This window comes from Camellia sinensis, chromosome 6 (genome assembly GCF_055761805.1).
Source record: "Camellia sinensis isolate YWXY chromosome 6, ASM5576180v1, whole genome shotgun sequence".
NCBI lineage: Eukaryota > Viridiplantae > Streptophyta > Magnoliopsida > Ericales > Theaceae > Camellia > Camellia sinensis.
Window position 1 is genome coordinate 159,399,440 of NC_138966.1, and position 21,129 is coordinate 159,420,568.

The following is a 21,129-nucleotide window of genomic DNA, read 5'->3' on the forward strand; positions in this document are numbered from 1 at the left end:
AAACTGAAATTTAATCACTTCAAATTGCTTGAAACTGAATATTTTTGCGAAAACAATTTGCACGGGACGTTGGAAAACGCGTATGAAACTCAGATCTGGAGAAGAAAGTGTTGTAGGAGGCAAGAAAGGAAGGGATCTCGGCTGCCTTATATAGGTTCAAGGTCTTGGTTGAAGAAGCATGAAGGAAGGAGGTGAAAAGACCAAACTGCCCTCGAATTTGGGCATATGGCCGGCCGGCCCTCTTTTCTAGCTGGCCAGCTATTTGCTTTTTAGAAAACCGGCCGGCCAGCTATTTGCTTTTTGAAAAACCGGTTGGCCACCTCCCCTCAGGAAGATAAACGGCCGGCAATGTCCCCCACATGCCCACCTAGCTCCCTGCAAATTTTGAGGAAGATTGGAGTTCCCAGGACCTGAAAAAGTTCAAGAAAAGTACACTTCCGGCCGCGAAATTGCTCCGTCGGAACTTCGGCTTCAAGATCTGACATATGTCTCATCATCATTCATCGAAATCGAAGTGTATTCTTTTTGAATGAGTTGTAGCCTTTCCGGGAAGCGGATCGGAGGCCGCGATCGAGTTGCCTTCGCCGAAACACGCGTTTCCGTACTCGTTATTTCATGACAAGCGGGCACCCTGATTCATGCTTATTTTGTACTATCATGCACATAACTTGCATTCTCATGAGCATACTCACATTTTTATGCACATTTCTTGATATTGGCATACCTCTATGTTTGAGCATACGTTGTCACGCATGTTCCACTCTTGCATTGCGATGCATTCACTCACCGGCACTGCGTGTGTCGAACTTTCGGAATCACATTAAGTATATGTTGTTAGCATATTGTGCTCGTTGAGTTTCTCTCTTTTGCAGGCACGATATTGTATGTACGGTTCAATTGAGGCTGGTGCGACCAGACGAATCACGTAGGTATCGTATCTTCTCCGTGTGAGACGTGGCGGGGATTGAATAATCCTCTGCATTCTTAACTGCATGAAATGTAGTTGTTGCTTTGCATTCTTGCTTAAAACTGTTGCATCTATTTGCGAATACTTACTTCATTACAGCTTGCTGCATTTGCATGATCATCGAGTTATGTTCGGCTTCTTGCATATCATTTGCATTTTGCCCCTGCCTGCGGGCATGCCTGCGGGCACATTTCTGCTTACTTTGTACGTTTGTCTAAGTCTTCGGCCTTGTCAAAAATGGGTCGTCTCTGGGCTTTGACATTCACTCACGTCACTTGTGACTTCCGAGTTCTGTCAAAGAGGGGCAACTGTAGACACCCCATTTTTGACCGACCTTAAGACTCAGACGTCATTGATTGAGCGCTTGGTGATGTTGCATAATGTGCTCGTTCAGAAGTTTCAGAGTTGCGGCCGTGAGCCCTACCTCCGGACTTCCGAACCCTCTTTTGTACTTTGCCTCGGTTTGCGAACCAGGCTCGGTTTTCTTTGTTTCTTTTCCTGAGGGGAGGGAGAGGTCCAGTAGACCATCTCCCAATGTCCGTAGGCTACATTTCGTGGCCGTAGGCCATTTTGCCCATTTCGGAGTCCGGTTTCCGGTTTTTCGGGATCGTTGGCCGTGTGCCTCGGTTCGGGACCGCTTAACCATCTCCATTTGCTCTAATTTTTGGCATACTCCCTATTTACTCGCTTTTGAGGGACACTGGGGGCCGAGAAACCCACTTCGAGGTTGAATACCATTTTCGGTGTTTAAACGGGCAGTTTCCGGGGCCCCAAACTGCGTGTTTTGGCCCCTGAACATTCGTTTTGCAACGGTTTTCGTTCATTTTTGGCAGGTACCTCTGTTTTATCACTAGGAAGGTCACTGAAGGGTGGGAGGCCAGTAATTGTTGCAACAACCAGTTATACATCCTCCGACGCCCTCCGGCGCCCGTTTTTCACACTTCCGGGCTAATGTTGAACACCTTGGGCCCACATTCTTGAACTTTGAACCACATATTTGTGATGTACACACATGGGAGGACCCTAAAAAATGGTGGCCGGCCAGTAATTCAATTTGACCCTTTTGACCCCCTCCTTCCAGGCTAATGTTGAACACCTTGGACCCACATTCTTGAACTTTGAACCACATATTTGTGATGTACACACATGGGAGGACCCTAAAAAATGGTGGCCGGCCAGTAATTCAATTTGACCCTTTTGAACCCCTCTTTCCGAGCTAATGTTGAACACCCTCGAGGCACTTTCTTGGACTTTTAACCACAGGGTTGTGTTGTACACACATAGGAGGACACCATCAGTTGGTGGCCGGCCACTAAATCTTCTTGACCCTTTTGACCCCTAGCCGGCCGGCTAGGGGGTGTGGCCGGCCGGCCACCTGCAGCAAAGATACCTGGCCGGCCGAGATCCTTGAACTGTTCACTTTACAGCTGTAGGGCTTTATCCCCCAGAAAATATCTTTATCCGGGGGATATTTTGTGGGGGAAAGTTTGTCTCCTTTTCCCCCACCTTTACACCCCCTTTTTGGCCCTTATAACCAGCATTCCATATTATCTTTTGGGGTTAGAAAAAATCATCTTCAAGCCTCCATACACAAATCCCTCTCTATCCTTCTCATTTCCTTGAAAACTTCCAAGTCCCTAATCACCATTTCCTCTACACCACCAAGCTCTACCATCACCACTTCATTTCCAGCAACAAGGAGGGCTTCTCAAAGGCTAAAGGAGCTGCAAATTGATCCAAGAAGCAACAAAAGCTTTAGTCTTCAAGGGTGAGTAACATTTCTCCTCTTTGACCCTTTTTCTTGATCCATTTGTAAGCCCCATATGCTTTTTGTTTCAAGCTTCGGCCCTAACTGAAAGGGGCCCTCTTTTGAGCTCATTTTCACTTTTCATTAAGGGTTCAACCCTGTTTGAGCCCTCCATGATGCACTTGCTTCATTGATCCTCTTATATGTCATAATCTTGCATGCTATTTTTGGCCCATGAGTAATCTGTTTTTGAGCATGGTGTAATCTGTGAATGTGGTTATTTTGGGCCCTTCTTCAACATTGTTGAAGGGCCCCTCACCATTTGATGCCTCCATGTGCCACTTTTAGTTATATCCCTTATTTGGCCCCATTTTTGCATAAATCGGCAGCCCCCTTTGCTTCTGTTTTTGGACCTTGGTCCGAATTGAAAGTGGCCTTATTTTGGCCTATACTTCATGTTTCATTAACATTTTTTTTTCTGTTTGGTGATTATTTTGTATACTTCATGTTATAGCACCTTTTGAGCCTCAATCTTGTGCCTTTTTTAGCATATTTGTATATTGATTTGAGGCTTGTCATATACTGTAAACATTCATATTTTTGGTCCCTCTTCAATGTTGTAGAAGGAAATTTTTCAGTTTGGATTTTGCTTATATCACTTGCTTCATTACCCCTCTCTTGGCCCCTATTCTTGCATGCCATTTTTGCCATACCTATGCTTGCTGTTTGGCCATGTTTATAACTGTGAAAATGCCTTTTTTGGGACTGTCTAGCTTCTGTCTTTGCATTGCATGTCCATATTGTGCGTGTTTGGCATAGCTATAGGCCATTCCGGGTGACTAATATTGCATTTCGGGACCATTTCATGCTTCGGGAGTACTTTCGTCTCATTTCGGGGCTGCTTTCCCCCACTTTTCATTGCTGAAATCCCATTACCATGTTTGCACATCATTTCCCGTGCCATAGTTCGCATTTTCGCATCGCCTCGGTTTGCGTGCCCGCGTGCACGCATTTCGAGGCACTCCATTTTTATCCGCTGGCATCCTATGTGAGTGTGGCTGAGGCTCACTCATGTTGGTATAAGCCCATATCATGTTTTCATGCCATAGTTCACATTTTCGCATCGCCTCGGTTTGCGTGCCCGTGTGCACGCATTTCGAGGCACTTCATTTTCATCCGTCGGCATCCTATGTGAGTGTGGCTGAGGCTCACTCATGTTGGTGTAAGCCCATATCATATTTTTGCATGTCATTTGCATTGCGTATGCCATTGCCTCGGTTTGCGTGCCCGTGTGCACGCATTTCGAGGCACTTCATTTTTATCCGCCGGCATCCTATGTGAGTGTGGCTGAGGCTCACTCATGTTGGTGTAAGCCCATATCACGTTTTTATGTCATTGCATCGCATTCTGCCATTGCCTCGGTTTGCATGCCCGTGTGCACGCATTTCGAGGCACTTCATTTTCATCTACCGGCATCCTATGTGAGTGTGGCTGAGGCCCTCTCATGTTGGTATAAGCCCATATCACATTTTCATGTCATTTGCATTGCATATGCCATTGCCTCGGTTTGCGTGCTCGTGTGCACGCATTTCGAGGCACTTCATTTTCATCCACCGGCATCCTATGTGAGTGTGGCTGAGGCTCCCTCATGTTAGTATAAGTCCATGTTGCATTCTATTTGCCATTTCTATGCCATTGCATTGCGTATGCCATTTTCTCGATTTGCGTGCCCGTGTGCACGCATTTCGAGGCATCTCTTTTTATATAGCACAGTGCATACTAGGTTGTATCTTAGATTGCATTCTGTCATTTTCTCGGTTTGCGTGCCCGTGTGCACGCCTTTCAAGGCATCTCATTTTCATAGCACAGTGCATACTAGGTTGTATCTTAGATTGCATTTTGTCATTTTTTCGATTTGCGTGCCTGTGTGCACGCATTTCGAGGCATCTCATTTTTCCATGGAATTGTATATGTTAGGATTGTATCATAGTTGCATTTCATGCATATCATGCATATTGCATCGTGTTCGGAATAGGAGTTAGCCCGGGCACGAGAAACGAGGTACATTTCGTACTCCGAGTGACGGAATGTGTCTCAATTCCCCAGTCACCGACACTCCGGATTATCCATGATGGAGTTAGGTTTAACTGTATTTTCATGTGCATTCATCCTATATTGAGTTGTGCATTTCGACTCCTCGGCCATCATGCCTCGGTATGCGTGATTGGTGGCACGAGGATCGAGACATGCATATATCTGTGCAAATACATTGCTATGCCCCTTTCCTGCTCTCTGTTGCAGCAAAACGAAGAATCAGCGACTTTTTGGGGCTTGGCACGCATTTCAAGAACAGATGTAAACAGAGGCTAATTGGGGCATTCCGGTGGATTTCCGCGCAAGACAACCCGGACATGCATCATCTATCAGAAGCAAGGCAGTCCCTGGCTTGCATGCCAGTTTTATTTTCTTAGTTAATTTGTTAATTAATTAGGATCTTGTAATATTTTGGACTGTAATATTCTTTCATTTGGGACTGTAACATTCGGACTGTATTATTTATTCGGACCCTCTGCGCGAGGGCACAACTGTAATAAGTGTGCGTGAGTGTGATGTATGTCTTCCAACCCCACGTCTTTCTCCCTTTTATTTATCCGTTTTTGATGGTTAGATTAGGGCATATTTCAATTAGCATACAGCATGACAGTATGTTTGCATCATTCATCTGTTTTGCATGCACCGGGCTCGGCGCATCATACTAACTGCATTGTACTTTCAATTTCAAAGTTGAATACATGATAGTTGTAACATTTCATATGCCATCTTAGAATAGCCGAGCCTGCTATAATTGCATTTTGCATGTGTTGCATTAAGCATTTCTGTATACTTAGGATCATGCATGATTTCTAATATAAATTCTGTTTTGGCTTGGAGTACCCGGTGAGTTTTATGCTTCAGCATCCTTGCATGTGTGTGAGTGACTGCCATGATAGCATGCTTACCATGAGGCTATGTGCTTATTTGATATAACTGCCTGAATGCCTGTGGGTGAAGGTTAGGTTACTTAAATTGGAATAAATCATCAAATATTTCAAGCCTACCTGCGGGTAGCAAACCATCTTTTAAAAACAAACATGAAATGTTTCGTTCCGATTTAAGCGACCCGGTCTATACTTGTATGCTGTGCTCATCACATAGTAACCTAGGCTAATAACCGGATTAAGGACACACAAAGTTTTCAAAAATTGATATCATGGTTAGTAGAGGTCGGTCTATGACCGGGCGAGCGGGGGTGCTCACGAAGTGACCTTCCCCAATCGTACCCAAGTTCCCGAGCCGAGGCAACTTTGGTGATGACGGACACGTGGCCTTTTGGCACCGAGTCAGGGTTTCCTAAATTTCCCAAAATAAAATATTTAGGTGGCGACTCTGTATCTGGCAAAGCAGTCCATGTTTGGCACTTCTTTCAAAAAAAATCTGTTTTCTCAAAAACGATTTGCCGGATTTGGACTCTTTGGTTCAGACTTAGAACCGTGACAAACAAAAGTCGAGTCCGAGCTGTAGCGAGGCCCCCCGCGGGCTTGTTACAGTTTCTGGCGACTCTGCTGGGGATTTAGAGAACTTGACTCGAACTCATGATATCTATTTTTGACTACACTTGTGTGTTTCTTTGCATTGCATTTGCATTGGTGCGCCTAGGACACCGTGTTTGCCATCTGCTATTCCTGAACGGTTTGCCGGAGGCTTGTCTTGTCAAGGCATGACCATAAGGCTGACCGGTTGTGGGCTCTGCCAGTATGGGAACACAAACCCCGGTTTTACCGGGGCACCCTCTTTGACCTTTCGACCTAGTGCATATTCGGATCCATAGTGACTATTCCAAACTAGGACAGGTTGCTTACCCGTTTATAGGTTGTTTGAAACCGCTGCGTGCGTAGTGAAACCCTAGTTCCTGACAAAATAGGACAGCGAAACCCTACCCCAACATAGGGGTGTTTTGGCTCTCACTTATCTGTTATGTGCTTTAGAGTGCGTCTCTACAGGAATGCATGTATCAGTATATGAGTTTGTGCATCAGGCCTGCGGGCATCAGTTCAATATCGTCAGTATCAGGCCTGCGGGCATCAGTTCAGGATCGTCAGTATCAGGCCTGCGGGCATCAGTTCAGTATTGTCGGTATCAGGCCTGCGGGCATCAGTTCAGTACATGAGTTTGGGTATCAGGCCTGCGGGCATCAGCCAGTATTTGAGAATTAGTTATCTGCGGATATCAGATTCTGTTTTAGGGGACAGTGATACAGGGATAATAATCAGTGTTTGAGGACAGTGTGTTATTCAGCTTATTGACTGTGTGTTGATTATGCCCGGCTGTGTGTCATGCATTTTATTTTAAGCTGTTGTGCTGTCCTTTTATCTGTTTATTTATTTCCTTTTCGCTTTATTTATCTTTTGCTAGGTCAGTTTTAGCACAATTGCTTCCAACCCAGCAGGCATTCCCCAAGCACTTTGGACACGAGGTCGTCGACTCCATCGATCTGAGGATCTAATCGACGGACAGCCAGTGTTCCATTCTCTACCCCCTGTTACCAGAAGAAAGCAGAAAAAGCGCAGTGTATCTGAACAGAGATCACCAGAACAGTGGTTTCCCCCATCAGTGGACAGTCGGATTGAGATCCCAATTGAGACAGATCTGCCAGTAGTTCAGACAAAACGAAACAGTATGACGGCACCAACAGGAGTTGAGGAAATGATGCGCCAAATGCAGGAAACCATGCGGGCCATGCAACAAGATGCCGTTCGCCGGGATGAACTCGCTAAGCAACAATCCGAGATTATGACCCAGCAGGCTGAGCTGATTACCCGACTGCAACAGCAGAATGCTGCATCTGCTTCACATCAAGTCCCTCCTCCGGCAGGGGCTCCATTACCTGAGCAGGCACCTACTGTTCATAACGCCCCACCAAATGCCCAGAATACCCTACCGAATGTCCAAAACTTACAAGAGGACACGAATCTTCCAACGGGGCCAGCTCCGCCCCCGCTTCCACCACAACTGTCCAAGGTCCATGCACCCAATCGTCCCGACTCTCCCTTCGAGTTCGAGGTTGATCATACAGCTCTGAAATTGAGCAAACTTGAGAAACTCTTCAAGAAATCCCAAGGGATCAAGGCTATGCCGGATATCGAAGACAGATATACCGAGGAGGCCGTAACACTCCCCGATAGGTTCAAAATGCCACAAATCGATCGCTTTGACGGGACCGGCGACCCCATGGTCTATCTCCGACTGTTTGCAGATATCTTGCGGCCAATGGGCCTAACACGACCACAGAAGCTTTCATTATTCGGTCGAACCCTGTCGGGTGTGGCCGCCCACTGGTACGCAAAGTTACAAGATGAAGTGAAGAAGAATTGGGATGAAATGGCTGAGGCCTTTGTCGCGCAATATTCGTACAACACTCAGATCGAGATTACAACTCGTGATCTTGAAACGACAAGGCAAGAGCCCAAGGAAACTTTCTCGGACTTTGTGATCCGATGGAGGGCAAAGGCGTCAATGATGACTTTAAGGCCCACTGACAAAGATCAAATCCGGATGATTGTGCGCAATCTCCACCCAAAGTTGATGCAGAGAATGATCGTAGTCCCCTTCCCTACTTTCGCAGATTTACATGAGATGGGGGTGCAAATCGAAGATGCAATGAAACAAGGTCTGTTTGACCACGACAGGGAACAACCGAGGAGGACCTTCAACCGTAACAACAATACGGGCCCGAGTGGCGCTGCAAATACGAGAGCCTCGGAAGTTAGTATGGTCACCACCACTCCCCCTCCCCCTCCAAGGCCCATGACTGCCACACCCTTCTCCGGCGCGTCCGGAAGCAACACACAAACCAATAGATTCCAACCGCGAGGCCAAAGAACCTTTACCCCACTATATATGCCCCTGACCAAAGTTTTGGGAATATTGATCAGAAAAAATCATTTAAAACTCCTGGAGCCAAAGCCATTACCGAATCCACTCCCCCCCTCTTATGACCCAGCAAAATACTGTGCATATCACCAACAACACGGTCATGACACCGACCGTTGTTACAGATTGCGTCATGAGATCCAAGATCTTATTGACAAACAGGTAATCGCGCCTCCTGATAAACCCAATGTCACAACCAACCCTCTCCCACCACATAACCAACCTCCCCCTCCCAAAAGAATTAATTTTATCCAGACTGGGGTCGCATCTTACGATCCTAGCATCTATATTACGCCCACCCACCTACCCAAGCCGGAGGTGCTCCTCCCCGACTACACAGATTTCTTGTGCATGGTGGACATCTCCAAAACCCAACCAGAACCGATGGTGGTGACCGTCGAAGACAGGGCAGGGCAGATTTTGGGAGAGAATGAGTTTGTTGAATCCGGGACTGGACAGAGTTTTGCTGGGGGAGCCTATGATCCAAGCAAGTACATCCTATCAACGAGCCGAATTGGGCTAGGTATAGAATTGCCAGAGACAGGAGAGCTATGCATGATCCGGGGGGATGGATCTGGGCTATGGGCAGATGATCTGACAGCCGTAGAGGAGGACTTTGCTAACTTGCAATTTTTCGATGACCAGGAACTGGGGGATACGTCAATCAACTGATATGATTATGAGGGATCAGCGGAGGCCACTGGATGGCTCGAGGATCAACCAGATGCAGTGGGGGAAGCCCAACCAGAACAGAGCCCGGCAGGGGCGGAAGTATCAGTTGTGGCCGGAACGGCCGAAAGTCAAGTTGTATCGCCGGAGAGCGCCGGTGCTAAGAATTCCGCTCGAGACCTGGGCATTATGGATACGGGAATTGTTGAACAAACAGCTGTACTGATGCAGCTAGAACGAGAAAAGTTTGAGGAGGCTGAGAGAATTAGGAAAGCTAAAGGCCCTGAGGGGACTGAAAGTGCTGCGTGCACGAAGATAGAGAATTCTGCGAGCATGTGGACAGGGAGTACTGCGAGTGCAACTAAACCGAAGCCAGACAGGTGTCTGTTGGCTGCCGATGGAATGTGGTGGGATGACGATGACTTATGTCTTGCCCACACGGATGAAGACTGGGGAAATAATCAACCGGATGACACTTGGTACCTCGATGAGGTTGACCATATGACGAGAAGTGGACGGTACTTCAAACCCCCACACCTGGACCAACCCGAGGCATCCGGGAAGGATAGAGAAGCGGAGAAACAGAAGGAGAAGCAGATTGAAGAGGAAGCTGTGCTGAAACAGTTAAAAAAGATACAGGCAGACATCTCCATCTGGGGACTGCTAATGGCATCACGACTACATAGGGAAGCTGTCCTGTCTGCTATGGACAAGTCCAAACTCTCCATAGACACCACGCCTGAACTGTTGGTTGGGCTGGTTTTTCCGGGAGGAGGTTCCCCGGCATTAACCTTTTCGGACAACGAGCTACCGCCTGAGGGCACAAGCCATAACAAACCTCTCTATATTTCTGTGGAATGTAGAGATAAGTGGATACCGGTGGTACTTGTTGATACCGGGTCTGCTATTAATGTCTACCCGACCAGAACGGCATATGCAATCGGGTTGAAGCCCGTAGATTTCGTCCCAACCACCCAAGTGATCAGAGCATACGACAATACCAGCAGAGAAGTGATGGGGACTGTTAAAATTCAAACCAAGGTTGGTCCAGGACAACACAGCATCGAATTTCATATCTTGGACGTTCCCGCAACCTTTAACCTACTTTTGGGGCGACCGTGGTTGCACCAGGTCAAAGCAGTCTCTTCCACTCTACATCAGATGCTAAAGTACCCTCACGGGAAAGGGGTAGTGATAGTTTTTGGTAATTCATCAATCCATCCGCCGCCGGAAGTGTCCACGCCTGTCTTGGAGATCGAGCACGGCACGGAGGATGTGTTTTTGTCGGGGTTCACTTTGGCCGAGGCTCAAGTAGTGCAGATTGTCATGGCTGTGAATGAGGGTATGTACGTTAGTGCTCAATCTATTTACCTCATGAACAAGCTAAAACATACCCCTGGATTGGGATTAGGGAGAAGCGGCCGGAAGGGCGTCTCAGTGTTGGCCGAAGTGCCACACAACCCTCACGCCTTTGGACTGGGTTATCTGCCCACCAAAGAGGACTGGGTGAGAAAAGGGAAAGAAATGGCCGGAAGAGCCAGGGCAAAGAAAGCCGGGAAGCCATTTGAGTTAATGCATAGGCCCATCTGGGGTACCCTAAACGGACGCTTCGTCCGGGAGGGGGAAGATTTTCCATTCTGCGGCTTCCCGGAGCCATGGCTAAACGCGGAGGGGAAGCGCGTGCCTGGTTTTGAAATCTTCTTCGACATACAATTATCTGGGGATGATGTTGCCGAAGCGCAGACAGACCCACCAACTGAGGATGAGCAGTGTGAAGTAGTGGATCCTGAGAGCACAGAGCTTGAAATGGGGGTAGCACTGGCGAGTCTACTATCAGATCCTCCGATCGGCCAAGAGTGCTTGGGGGATAACTCTTCGGTTTCTATGATTGGAGATGAAATAGCTGCAGGCTTTCCAGCGCCGATCTTGGATGCATCTATCGCACCTTCTCTCATCTGGCAATATGAAGAAGGCTTTTTATCTAGCATCTCCGGGTCAGGTAGTGAGCCGGAATCTGATTCTACCGAATCTTGTGCGTCGGAATCAGATTCCAGCTCGACTGAGTCTGAGTCCGGTATTCCTGGGGGTGATAACCCGGATGCCACAGTCCTGTCTAGGTCGTCATTTTCATTTTCTTTTGAGTCTGTTGTAACAGAGGAATCTGACGGCTTGGAAATATTTAATGAGAATGATATGGATATGGTTTCCGAGTATTTTTCTGTGCCTTTGAGTTATTGCTTAAATCAGGATTTTCAAAATTTTGATGAAAACAACGAGGGAGAAATTCCCCCAGTTTTGCAACGATTAATTGATCAAGAGCAGGAAAGATTTGTTAAACCTTTAATGGATGAAATCACTACTGTGAATGTTGGTACTGAGAAGGACCCGCGGCTGGTCCAGATCGGGTCCACGTTGTCTTCAGAGGAGCGCGAGCGCTTAGTCGCTTTATTAAAAGATTTCAAAGATGTTTTCGCGTGGTCCTACGAAGACATGCCTGGAATCGATCCTGAGATTGTACAGCACCGGATCCCTCTTGATCCCGAGGCCCGCCCTGTCAAACAGAAACTCAGAAGGATTCGCCCGGACTGGGCCCTCAAAATTAAGGAAGAGGTCACCAAGCAAATTGACACAAGGTTCCTGCTGGTATCTGAATACTCAACTTGGTTGGCCAACATTGTTCCGGTGCCAAAGAAGGATGGCAGAATTCGGGTCTGTGTAGACTTCAGAGATCTGAACAGGGCCAGTCCGAAGGACGACTTTCCCTTGCCACACATTGATGAATTGGTGGATTTCACGGCAGGACGCGCCTTGCTTTCGTTTATGGATGGTTTCTCAGGCTATAATCAGATAGTAATGGCACCCGAAGACCGGGAGAAGACTGCGTTCACTACCCCGTGGGGTACATATTGTTATAGAGTGATGCCATTCGGGTTGAAAAATGCTGGAGCTACGTATCAACGGGCAGCAACTACAATATTGCATGATATGATCCATAAAGAGGTCGAGGTGTATGTGGATGACATGATTGTCAAGTCCAAAGATAGAGAGGTCCACTACACCACCTTACAAAAATTCTTTCAAAGGATCAAAGAGTTTCGGCTGCGACTGAATCCCCAGAAATGCACGTTTGGTGTTACAGCAGGGAAGATGCTAGGGTTTCTGATTACACAAAGGGGCATCGAGGTCGACCCTTCCAAAATCAAGGCCATCTTAGAAATGCCACCACCAAGGACTGAAAAGGAGGTGCGAGGCTTTCTGGGTAAAGTGCAATTCATAAGACGGTTTATTTCTAAATTAACCTTGACTTGTGAACCACTTTTTGGTCTCCTGAAGAAAGGAAAGAAATTCCAATGGGACGGCCGATGTCAAGTAGCTTTTGAGCAGATCAAAGAGTATCTACAGAACCCGCCCGTGTTGTCACCACCAGAGCCGGGGAAACCGTTGATATTGTATCTTTCGGTAACTGAGACTACCATGGGCTGCATGCTCGCGCAGGAGTCAGAAGACAAAGTGGAAAGGGCCATCTACTATCTGAGCAAAAAGATGCTGGATTACGAGACCCGCTATACACCGCTGGAGAAGGCTTGTTTGGCCTTGGTATGGGCAACCAGGAAGCTGCGGCACTACCTGTTAGCTCACTCTGTAATGTTGGTTTCGCGTTTGGATCCCATCAAATATCTCTTCGAGAAACCAGCACTTACGGGTAGGCTAGCTCGTTGGCTGCTGTTGCCCTCCGAATTTGATTTGAAGTATGTAACGCGCAAGTCAGTAAAAGGGAGAGCGGTAGCGGAGTTCCTTGCCGACCACCCGGTTGAGGGGGATGAAGCGGTTGAGTATCTATTCCCAGATGAAGCCATTCTGCACGTCGAAGATGAAACTTGGACGATGTACTTTGACGGAGCGTCAAACCAGTATGGGTATGGGATAGGGGTGTTGCTGATAGCACCTGAGGATTCCCGTATCCCTTTAGCATTCAAGCTCCGGTTCAAAGTCTCGAACAATGAAGCAGAGTATGAGGCATGTATTGCTGGCCTGGAAGCAGCCCTAGAACTAGGGGCAAGACGGTTGGACGTCATTGGGGACTCAAACCTTGTTGTGTCTCAAGCAAAAGGAGATTGGAAAGTCAAGGAGGAAAGGATGATAATCTACCACCAAACCTTGGATCTGTTAATTCCTCGGTTTGAGAAGCTAAATTTCACCCACCTCGTAAGAGAGAACAACAGGTTTGCAGATTCATTAGCAACTCTATCTTCTATGATAGACATCCTGTCCGGAGTCCGAATGCGTCCAGTCATTATTGATCAAAAGTTTGCGCCAGCATACGAGTCAATTTCCACCATAGATGAGGTTCAAGACGGCAAACCCTGGTATTACGACATCTAGAACTTCTTGGAAAAGGAGACATATCCACTAGGGGCAAATGCCAAGATTAAGAGGGCCATCAGAAGAATGGCTGCTCAGTTTATCATCTGCGGGGGTAAGCTGGACAAAAGGGGTCATCTGGGAATGCATAAGCTCTGTGTAGAAGCTGAAGAGTCGAAACGCCTGATGGAAGCCATCCATGGAGGGGAGTGCGGTGCACACATGAATGGAGTAATGCTGGCCAGAAAGATCCTCAGACAGGGCTACTACTGGTCAACCATGGAGGAGGATTGTATTAGTTTTGTTCGGCGATGCCACAAGTGTCAAATTTATGCAAACCGCATGAACATCCCGCCGTCAAAACTGTACAACATGACTTCGCCATGGCCTTTTTCAGTCTGGGGAATTGATGTGATCGGAGCTGTTACCCCGAAGGGGTCAAACGGGCATGAGTTTATCCTAGTAGCGATAGATTATTTCAGAAAGTGGGTCGAGGCCCAATCATACGCGGTGTTGAAGGCGTCGCACGTCGCAAAGTTTATCAGGAACAACATCATCTGTCGCTACGGGGTGCCAAACGAGATAATTTCAGATAATGGTTCCCATTTCAAGAAAGAAGTGATAGACTTGTTGGAAAAATACAATGTGGCTTTCCATAAGTCATCTACATACCGGCCCCAGACCAACGGAGCAGTTGAGGCCGCCAACAAGAACATCAAGCATATACTGCAGAAAATGGTGGGAACCTATCGGGATTGGCCAGACAAGCTGCCATTTGCTCTGTGGGGCTACAGGACTTCAATCAGAACTTCTACTGGAGCAACTCCATATTCATTGGTCTATGGAATGGAGGCTGTTCTACCCATTGAGATTGAGGTTCCATCATTACGAGTATTGGCTGAATGCCAGATAGCCGAAGCAGATTGGCAGCAAAGCAGATTCGAAGAACTCATGCTCTTTGATGAAAGAAGACTGAAAGCACTGTACCACATCCAAGGCTATCAACGCAGAATTGCCCGGGCTTTCAACAAGAAGGTTAAGTCCAGGAATCTGAAAGAAGGAGATTTGGTGCTCAAAGACAACCGAGCTCCCATCCACGACCCAAGGGGCAAGTTCAAACCCAATTGGACTGGTCCTTACATCATCAAAGCTATCTGGTCAGGTGGAGTCGTGGTTCTGATGGATCTAGATGGCTTGGAGTTCTCACAACCGATCAATATGGACAAGTTGAAGAAATACTATCCTTGAGAGGCTCGCTAGGCCGAAAACCCGAAAGGGCGACCTAGGCAAAAGTCAGAGCACAAAAAAATTAGAAAATATAAAAACTGAGCTCACAAGGTTGAAAACCCGCAAAGGGCGGCCTTGGCAAAAGTTAGAGCGCAAAAGGAGAGTGAAAATACTCGAGTGAACCTCGGCCTGAACTACGTAAGGCTTGATTCCCATCTTTGGGATACGTAGGCAACTTCACCTTGAAGTTCAGCCATAAACTTTTCCCCGATCAACTCTGTCCATTTTGATCATCTCAGTCATCTTTATCCATCAGCATTTATCGCGATCTCCGGTACAGTGCTGTTCAAACTAGGGGCAACTTTCCGTTGCCGCGAAGGTGCAAAGTTACTCAGACAAGGGGCAACTTTCCGTTGCCGTGCAGTGCCGCATTGTTCTTCAGACTAGGGACAACTTTCCGGTTGCAAGGATCTGGGGTTGTGCGTCTCAGTGACAGATTTTCGGCGTGTCCAGTTCTGATCCACATCGAAAATAGTTTTGAAAAGTTTTAATAAAAGTCGATTTTGTTCAAATTAATCTTTTTACGACTAAGACCATTTCTGGACCAAAAGCGGAAAATTTTCAGTACCATAACTTTCAATTTCATTGATTTCAAAACTGAGTTCTCCTGCTCTTGCATTACAATCGAGGTTGCTTTTTTTTTAGTACATTCATAAAGAAAACTTGAAAATGTTAAATAAGCAATAAATTTAGGGCATAGTTGAATCAAGTATCTCTGCGTCCCCTCCCGGAGCTGGACAAAGCATCTGATGCCAAGCTAGGCCCAACCTGTGCCTCCTCATTGAGCTAATCCAAGCACTCGTTGGACAAAGTGCAACTGAAAGTAGAAGCAGGGGCCAGGAGCTCTCTAGTCCTCCATGCTGTGGCATATCGGGCAAGCTGTGCACCCCGGACCGGGAAAGCGGCTGGGTACTCAATCCCCTCCGGTGGGCAGGTTTGATCATGACCAAACTGACGCAGGAACCGGAACGGAAAATAGAATACGCAGTGGGTTAGACCAATCAATTGGATCCCAATCAGCCGAGACATACTATAGCTCATTGCCGGGAGGTTGAGCCAAGGACAACGCCAAGCAATGCCGTCTGCGGACAAATTGCACATCCAATCGAACCACCACCTTTCGTCAAGAGCGTTGACTAGGCACTGCCGAAAGAAGTAGCTTCGAGCTGAATAAGCTGGGCAAGAGTCCACAACCTGCAACTTGTCCATTAACCATACCTAGGGGAGGGATGGAAAATGAGAGAATAAAGAACAGAGAGATGTACGATGAGAGAAAAAGTAAGACAAGGGTTTTGTGAGAAAAACCGAGCCTGAGGGTCGAGTGATGTGAGCAAATATATATGTAAGGTTGGGTGGGAAACATTACCTGCAGTAGCAATGGACTCCCAGCAAACCTAGTCGCCTCCCGGCGATAGACAGAATCTAAACCCATCAGTGTCTCGGCCAAGGTCATGGCAATACAGCTCTTTCCCTCTCTCAAGCCTTGGGCGACTTCAATCAGGCGAATGCTAGCCCCGTCGAAGCCCGAAGAAAGCAGAAAGTGAGACAACAAACACAAGCAGAGGGCGTGTTGCCGGAAACCCTGCCAATAATGGTTGCTGCGGTCACCGGCGTCGGAAAAACGGTGGATCAAGCCGAGGACATCCAGTTCCCCACTGCAGATCAGAGATCGAGCGTCGTGCGCCGTGAGCCCACACATCCGCCCTAAAGCCTGAGCATGGCCAAAACGGAGCTGGGGCAAGATCACTTCAGAGCATTCAGACTCCATCAAAACCTGAAAATCTTCGAAAGTAGGACATACCTCTTGGCCGCCAAAGCTAAAAACATGCGTCACTAGATTCCAGAACCTTGCCGCAGCATGGAGAAAAGGGAGATGTAGCGGAGTACGGCTCAGCGTGAATAGTGCATTCAAGCCGAAACCCCGAAAATTCAGCTTTTCTGAGCCATCTAGAGAAGAGATCCAAGATGTGACATTTTCTGCGAGAAACGCCTCCATCTTTGTCTAAAACTAAGATGAAATGAATGTTCCCGAAGTTGAGGCTTTTATAGAGGGAAAAACACTATTCACGGGGACACGTGTCAAAAACCAGGAGGCTGCAGGAATAGCTGGCCGGCCGGCCACCTTTTCTGGCTGGCCAGCCATTTACTTTTTACAAAAATGGCCGGCCAGCTGTCTCTCTCCACAAAATTGGCCGGCCGGCCCCCAAAGGTGGCCGGCGATGCTGCAATGTATCTCCTTGGCCCTGTTTTACTCTTCGAGGGAAAGTTTCAAGCATTTCCATGCAACGGGAGAGTCAAAGGCCTTCATCTCCCTCCGTTTCGGATGCGTTCCGGTACCCAGATCGTCCGAAGTACACTCTGTTATTGCTGAGTTTTGATTATCGAGTTGTAGTTTTGATTATCGAGCTGTTGTTTTGCTTATCGAGTTGTTTGTCGAGCGGACGTGTTTCGTGTTTTTGAGTCATTGCGCTCTGTTTAAACAAACTTTGTTTAAGTCTTGTTTATTTGCGTTGTCAGCATTGTTGCATTTTGCTTATCGAGTTGTAAACTTCCTAAGGTTCTGTTATATCTTAGTAAGTTGAGTTGCTTAGTTTGTTACGTCGGTTCACTACCTGACTTGGTGATTACACAAAGCACATTCCCATTCAAATTCTTTTTTGTGCAAAATAAAATGATGCGATACGATGCTAATAGTTTAAAATACAAACACCTTTTCAAAAGCTATTTCATTCCATCATGCTTTACAACAAACAAAGGTACAAGTTTTACAAAAAATAAAACTGCCTAACAATGTGCAAAGTGCTACAAACTATTAGCAAAAAGAAAAATAAAGCAGGAAACAACAGCATCAATGTCCTCGGGAGCGGGAATGAGAAGCACTCCTCATCCTCTTCTGCGGGACAACCTCTGCACCATCATCATCACCTGGGTCGGAGCTGTCATCCTCAGGATCCCCCTCGGCCTCGCCTCTGTTCCCCGAACCAAAACCGGAGCCCTCCTCCTCAGCGGATGTCTCTGACTGACGGTCGGTAGCCTCCTCCTCCTCCTCAGCATCCTCCTCCTCCTCATCAGGCTCCACCTCTACAACGTGAGCCCTGCGTCTGCGGACAGACCCTCCTCGAGCTCCTCGAAAAGGCCTAGATGGCCCGGCTCCTCGGGAAGGCCGGGATGGCCCCGCCCCCTGAAAAGGCCCGGGTGACCCAACTCCCTGAAAAGGCCCAGATGGCCCAGCTCCCCAAGGAGGCCCAGGTGGCCTGGCCTGCGGCTGACCGGACCATGAAGGCATCTGAAAACAAAGAGTTCAATTCAAATACATCAGTCCAAATATATACATCAGATGCAGATACAAGCAAAGGCTACGTGAAGTGGGTGCATGTAAATGCAGTGTCCAAGTGGGGTGTGTGTCAGATGTGCTCTACACAAGTAGTCTATCGATGCAGTAGAAATCAGCATGTCATCAGAAGTATGATAAATGCCAGAAAACTGAAGGGTACCTGAATGCCCGCGACAGACAACTGTGCCTCCCTACGCAGGACCATGCCCTCGAGTGTGGCCACCAGTCCAACCACCTCCTCCATGTACCCTCGCGGTGGCTGCAAATATGAGTTCATAATCATCAGTGAACAAAAGAATGTCTAAACATCTGAATGATGAATGAAAAACAGTGGAGCATACCAGCGGTGAGTCAGGATCAATGGCGTATCGATCACTGGGCATCGGAGGCTCTAGCGGGATCGGGGTCGGAGAGATAGCCCCATACTGCCACGCCATCAACTCAGTCGGCATATCTGGCCATCCAGGATGAGGATAAGTCGACGGAATCGGAGGAACCGGTCTACTCCCACCTCTAGATGTACCAGCCCTGCTAGTAGAAGGGGCGTCTGCAGCCCGAGCCCGAGCCTGGCCCGAGGATGACATACCGGCAGGCCTCATCATCGGGATACGAGCTCCCGTCAATGGAGGCATCAAATATATGTGACGGTAAGTGGTGTAGTCCCCCTCCTCAATATATAGTAAAGCATCGCTACCCAGCATAGCGCCGACTACCTCCGAGTAAGAGAGCTTGTCAGCAGTCCGCATACTGACTGAGGGTACTGCGGGAGGATCCTGAGAAAGATACCCCCATACCTGGCGCAGAAAGCGTTCCCCCAAGAACCATGCCCTGCCAACTGGCCCTTCGAGCAGGACCCTATACTGGGAGATATCCGACCCTCCGGTATACTGAAGTCGGAGACCATCACCCAGGGACACCCAGGGCTGCCATGTGATCTGCGGATGATAAATGCATAAACCAATCAGAAATCGAGAATATACAGAGCAAATCAAAGATGAAAATGAAAGGAACTGAAAGCTCTGAGGTACCTCTGAATGTCGCACAGTGTCAAAGTACTGTCGCAAGTAAAGGAGGGTCTCTCGAGGTCTCGGCCGGTGCGGGCCCTCGAACACCAGTGAATATGGGGTCATGGGGAGCCCTGCCACCTCCAGCTCTGGGGCTAATGCTGGGAAGTATACATAGACCCATAGCTGAGAAAAGCAGTGCAGAATGTAAGTACGAAATGCTGAGAGCAAAATACAGACTGTAAAAGTGCGCTGTGTGTGCAATGTACAAGTAATGAAGAGCAGAAATGTAAATCAAGAGGACAGAAAAGTACCTCCCAGGCTCTCCAGTAGCCGCCAAGTAAATCGCCCCGCCCGCGGGAGGTCGCGCTCATATAAAAGTAAAGGGTAGCCAGGCCGGCGCCCCCCCAGTCAAATCTACTGACCTGTGATAGGTCGACCAGAGCGCTCAGCAGGTATAGCCCGACTGTGTTCCCTCTATCGGCAAACAGGGTAGTCCCGAAGAGGAACATAAGGAAACCGCGGGCGTACTGCTCCGTCTCCTCAGGAGTCTCAGGCACCATCTCCGCCCGCCGGAAGTGGGAAGAGAACCAAGTGTATCGGACTCTCCCAGAAACCCTGTCAACAGGCGGGCGAGCCCCCAATAGATACGTCCAAGCGGCCTCCCACTCGCCCATATCCTCATCATAGGGGATGGGCCAACCTCCTATGTCTAAGCCAGTCAACGCAGCGAAGTCTAGAGGCGTCACGGTCATGTCTCCAGTGGCAGAGAAATGAAAGGAGTTGGTGGTGTCCCACCATCTCTCTACCAGTGCCGCCATCAGTGTCCTCCTGGCAGGACAACGTGACAACCCGACGCAGAAGGGCCCGAACCCTACCAAGTCTACTAAGTCTCGGACACCCTCCGGGAGCTCAGCGTACCAGTCCCGCGTGATGGTGGAACCATACCCCCGCACACTGCGGGAACCAACCTGCATTCAGAATGAATACATGTGTCAATAATGAAATGAATGGGCTGTGTGCCAATGAGATGGAATGGGCTGTGTGCCAATGAGATGAAATGGGCTGCGTGCCAATGAGATGAAATGGGCTGCGTGCCAATGAAATGAACTGGGCTGTGTGCCAATGAAATGAACTGGGCTGCGTGCCAATGAAATGAACTGGGCTGTGTGCCAATGAAATGAACTGGGCTACGTGCCAATGGAATGAAATGGGCTGTATGCCGATGAAGTGAAATAAGCTACATGCAAATTCTAATCTGGGCTGCGTGTTCAGAAAATTTGAAGTTTGGGCTGCGTGTTCAACTTTCAATCAGTGTGGGCTGCGTGTTCACTATCTAATCTGGGCTACGTGTTCAGAAAATTTAAAGTTTGGGCTGCGTGTTCAACTTTCAATCAGTGTGGGCTGCGTGTTCACTATTTAATCTGGGCTGCGTGTTCAGAAAATTTGAAGTTTGGGCTACGTGTTCAACTTTCAATCAGTGTGGGCTGCGTGTTCACTATTTAATCTGGGCTGCGTGTTCAGAGAATTTAAAGTTTGGGCTGCGTGTTCAACTTTCTATCAGGGTGGGCTGCGTGTTCACTATCTAATCTGGGCTGCGTGTTCAGAAAATTTGAAGTTTGGGCTGCGTGTTCAACTTTCTATCAGCGTGGGCTGCGTGTTCACTACTCTAATTTGGACTGCGTGTTCAGAAAATTTAAAGTTTGGGCTGCGTGTTTAAATTTCAACTAGTGTGGGCTGCGTGTTCACTATCTAATCTGGGCTGTGTGTTCAGAAAATGTAAAGTGTG

General features: G+C 47.9%; 1 protein-coding gene across 1 annotated transcript in view; it reads right to left on the bottom strand.

The window, feature by feature from the left end:
- LOC145793745 (uncharacterized) overlaps positions 1-19,082 on the bottom strand; it is a 110,987-nt gene extending 91,905 nt beyond the window's left edge. The window contains exons 1-3 of the mRNA XM_082876615.1: positions 18,678-19,082; positions 18,497-18,595; positions 17,991-18,288 (exon numbers count right to left, since the gene is read on the bottom strand). Of these exons, the coding sequence (XP_082732741.1) occupies positions 17,991-18,288; positions 18,497-18,595; positions 18,678-19,082 (802 nt within the window). The remainder of the gene's footprint in view (positions 1-17,990; positions 18,289-18,496; positions 18,596-18,677) is intronic.
- Between the last annotated feature and the right edge of the window lie 2,047 nt (positions 19,083-21,129).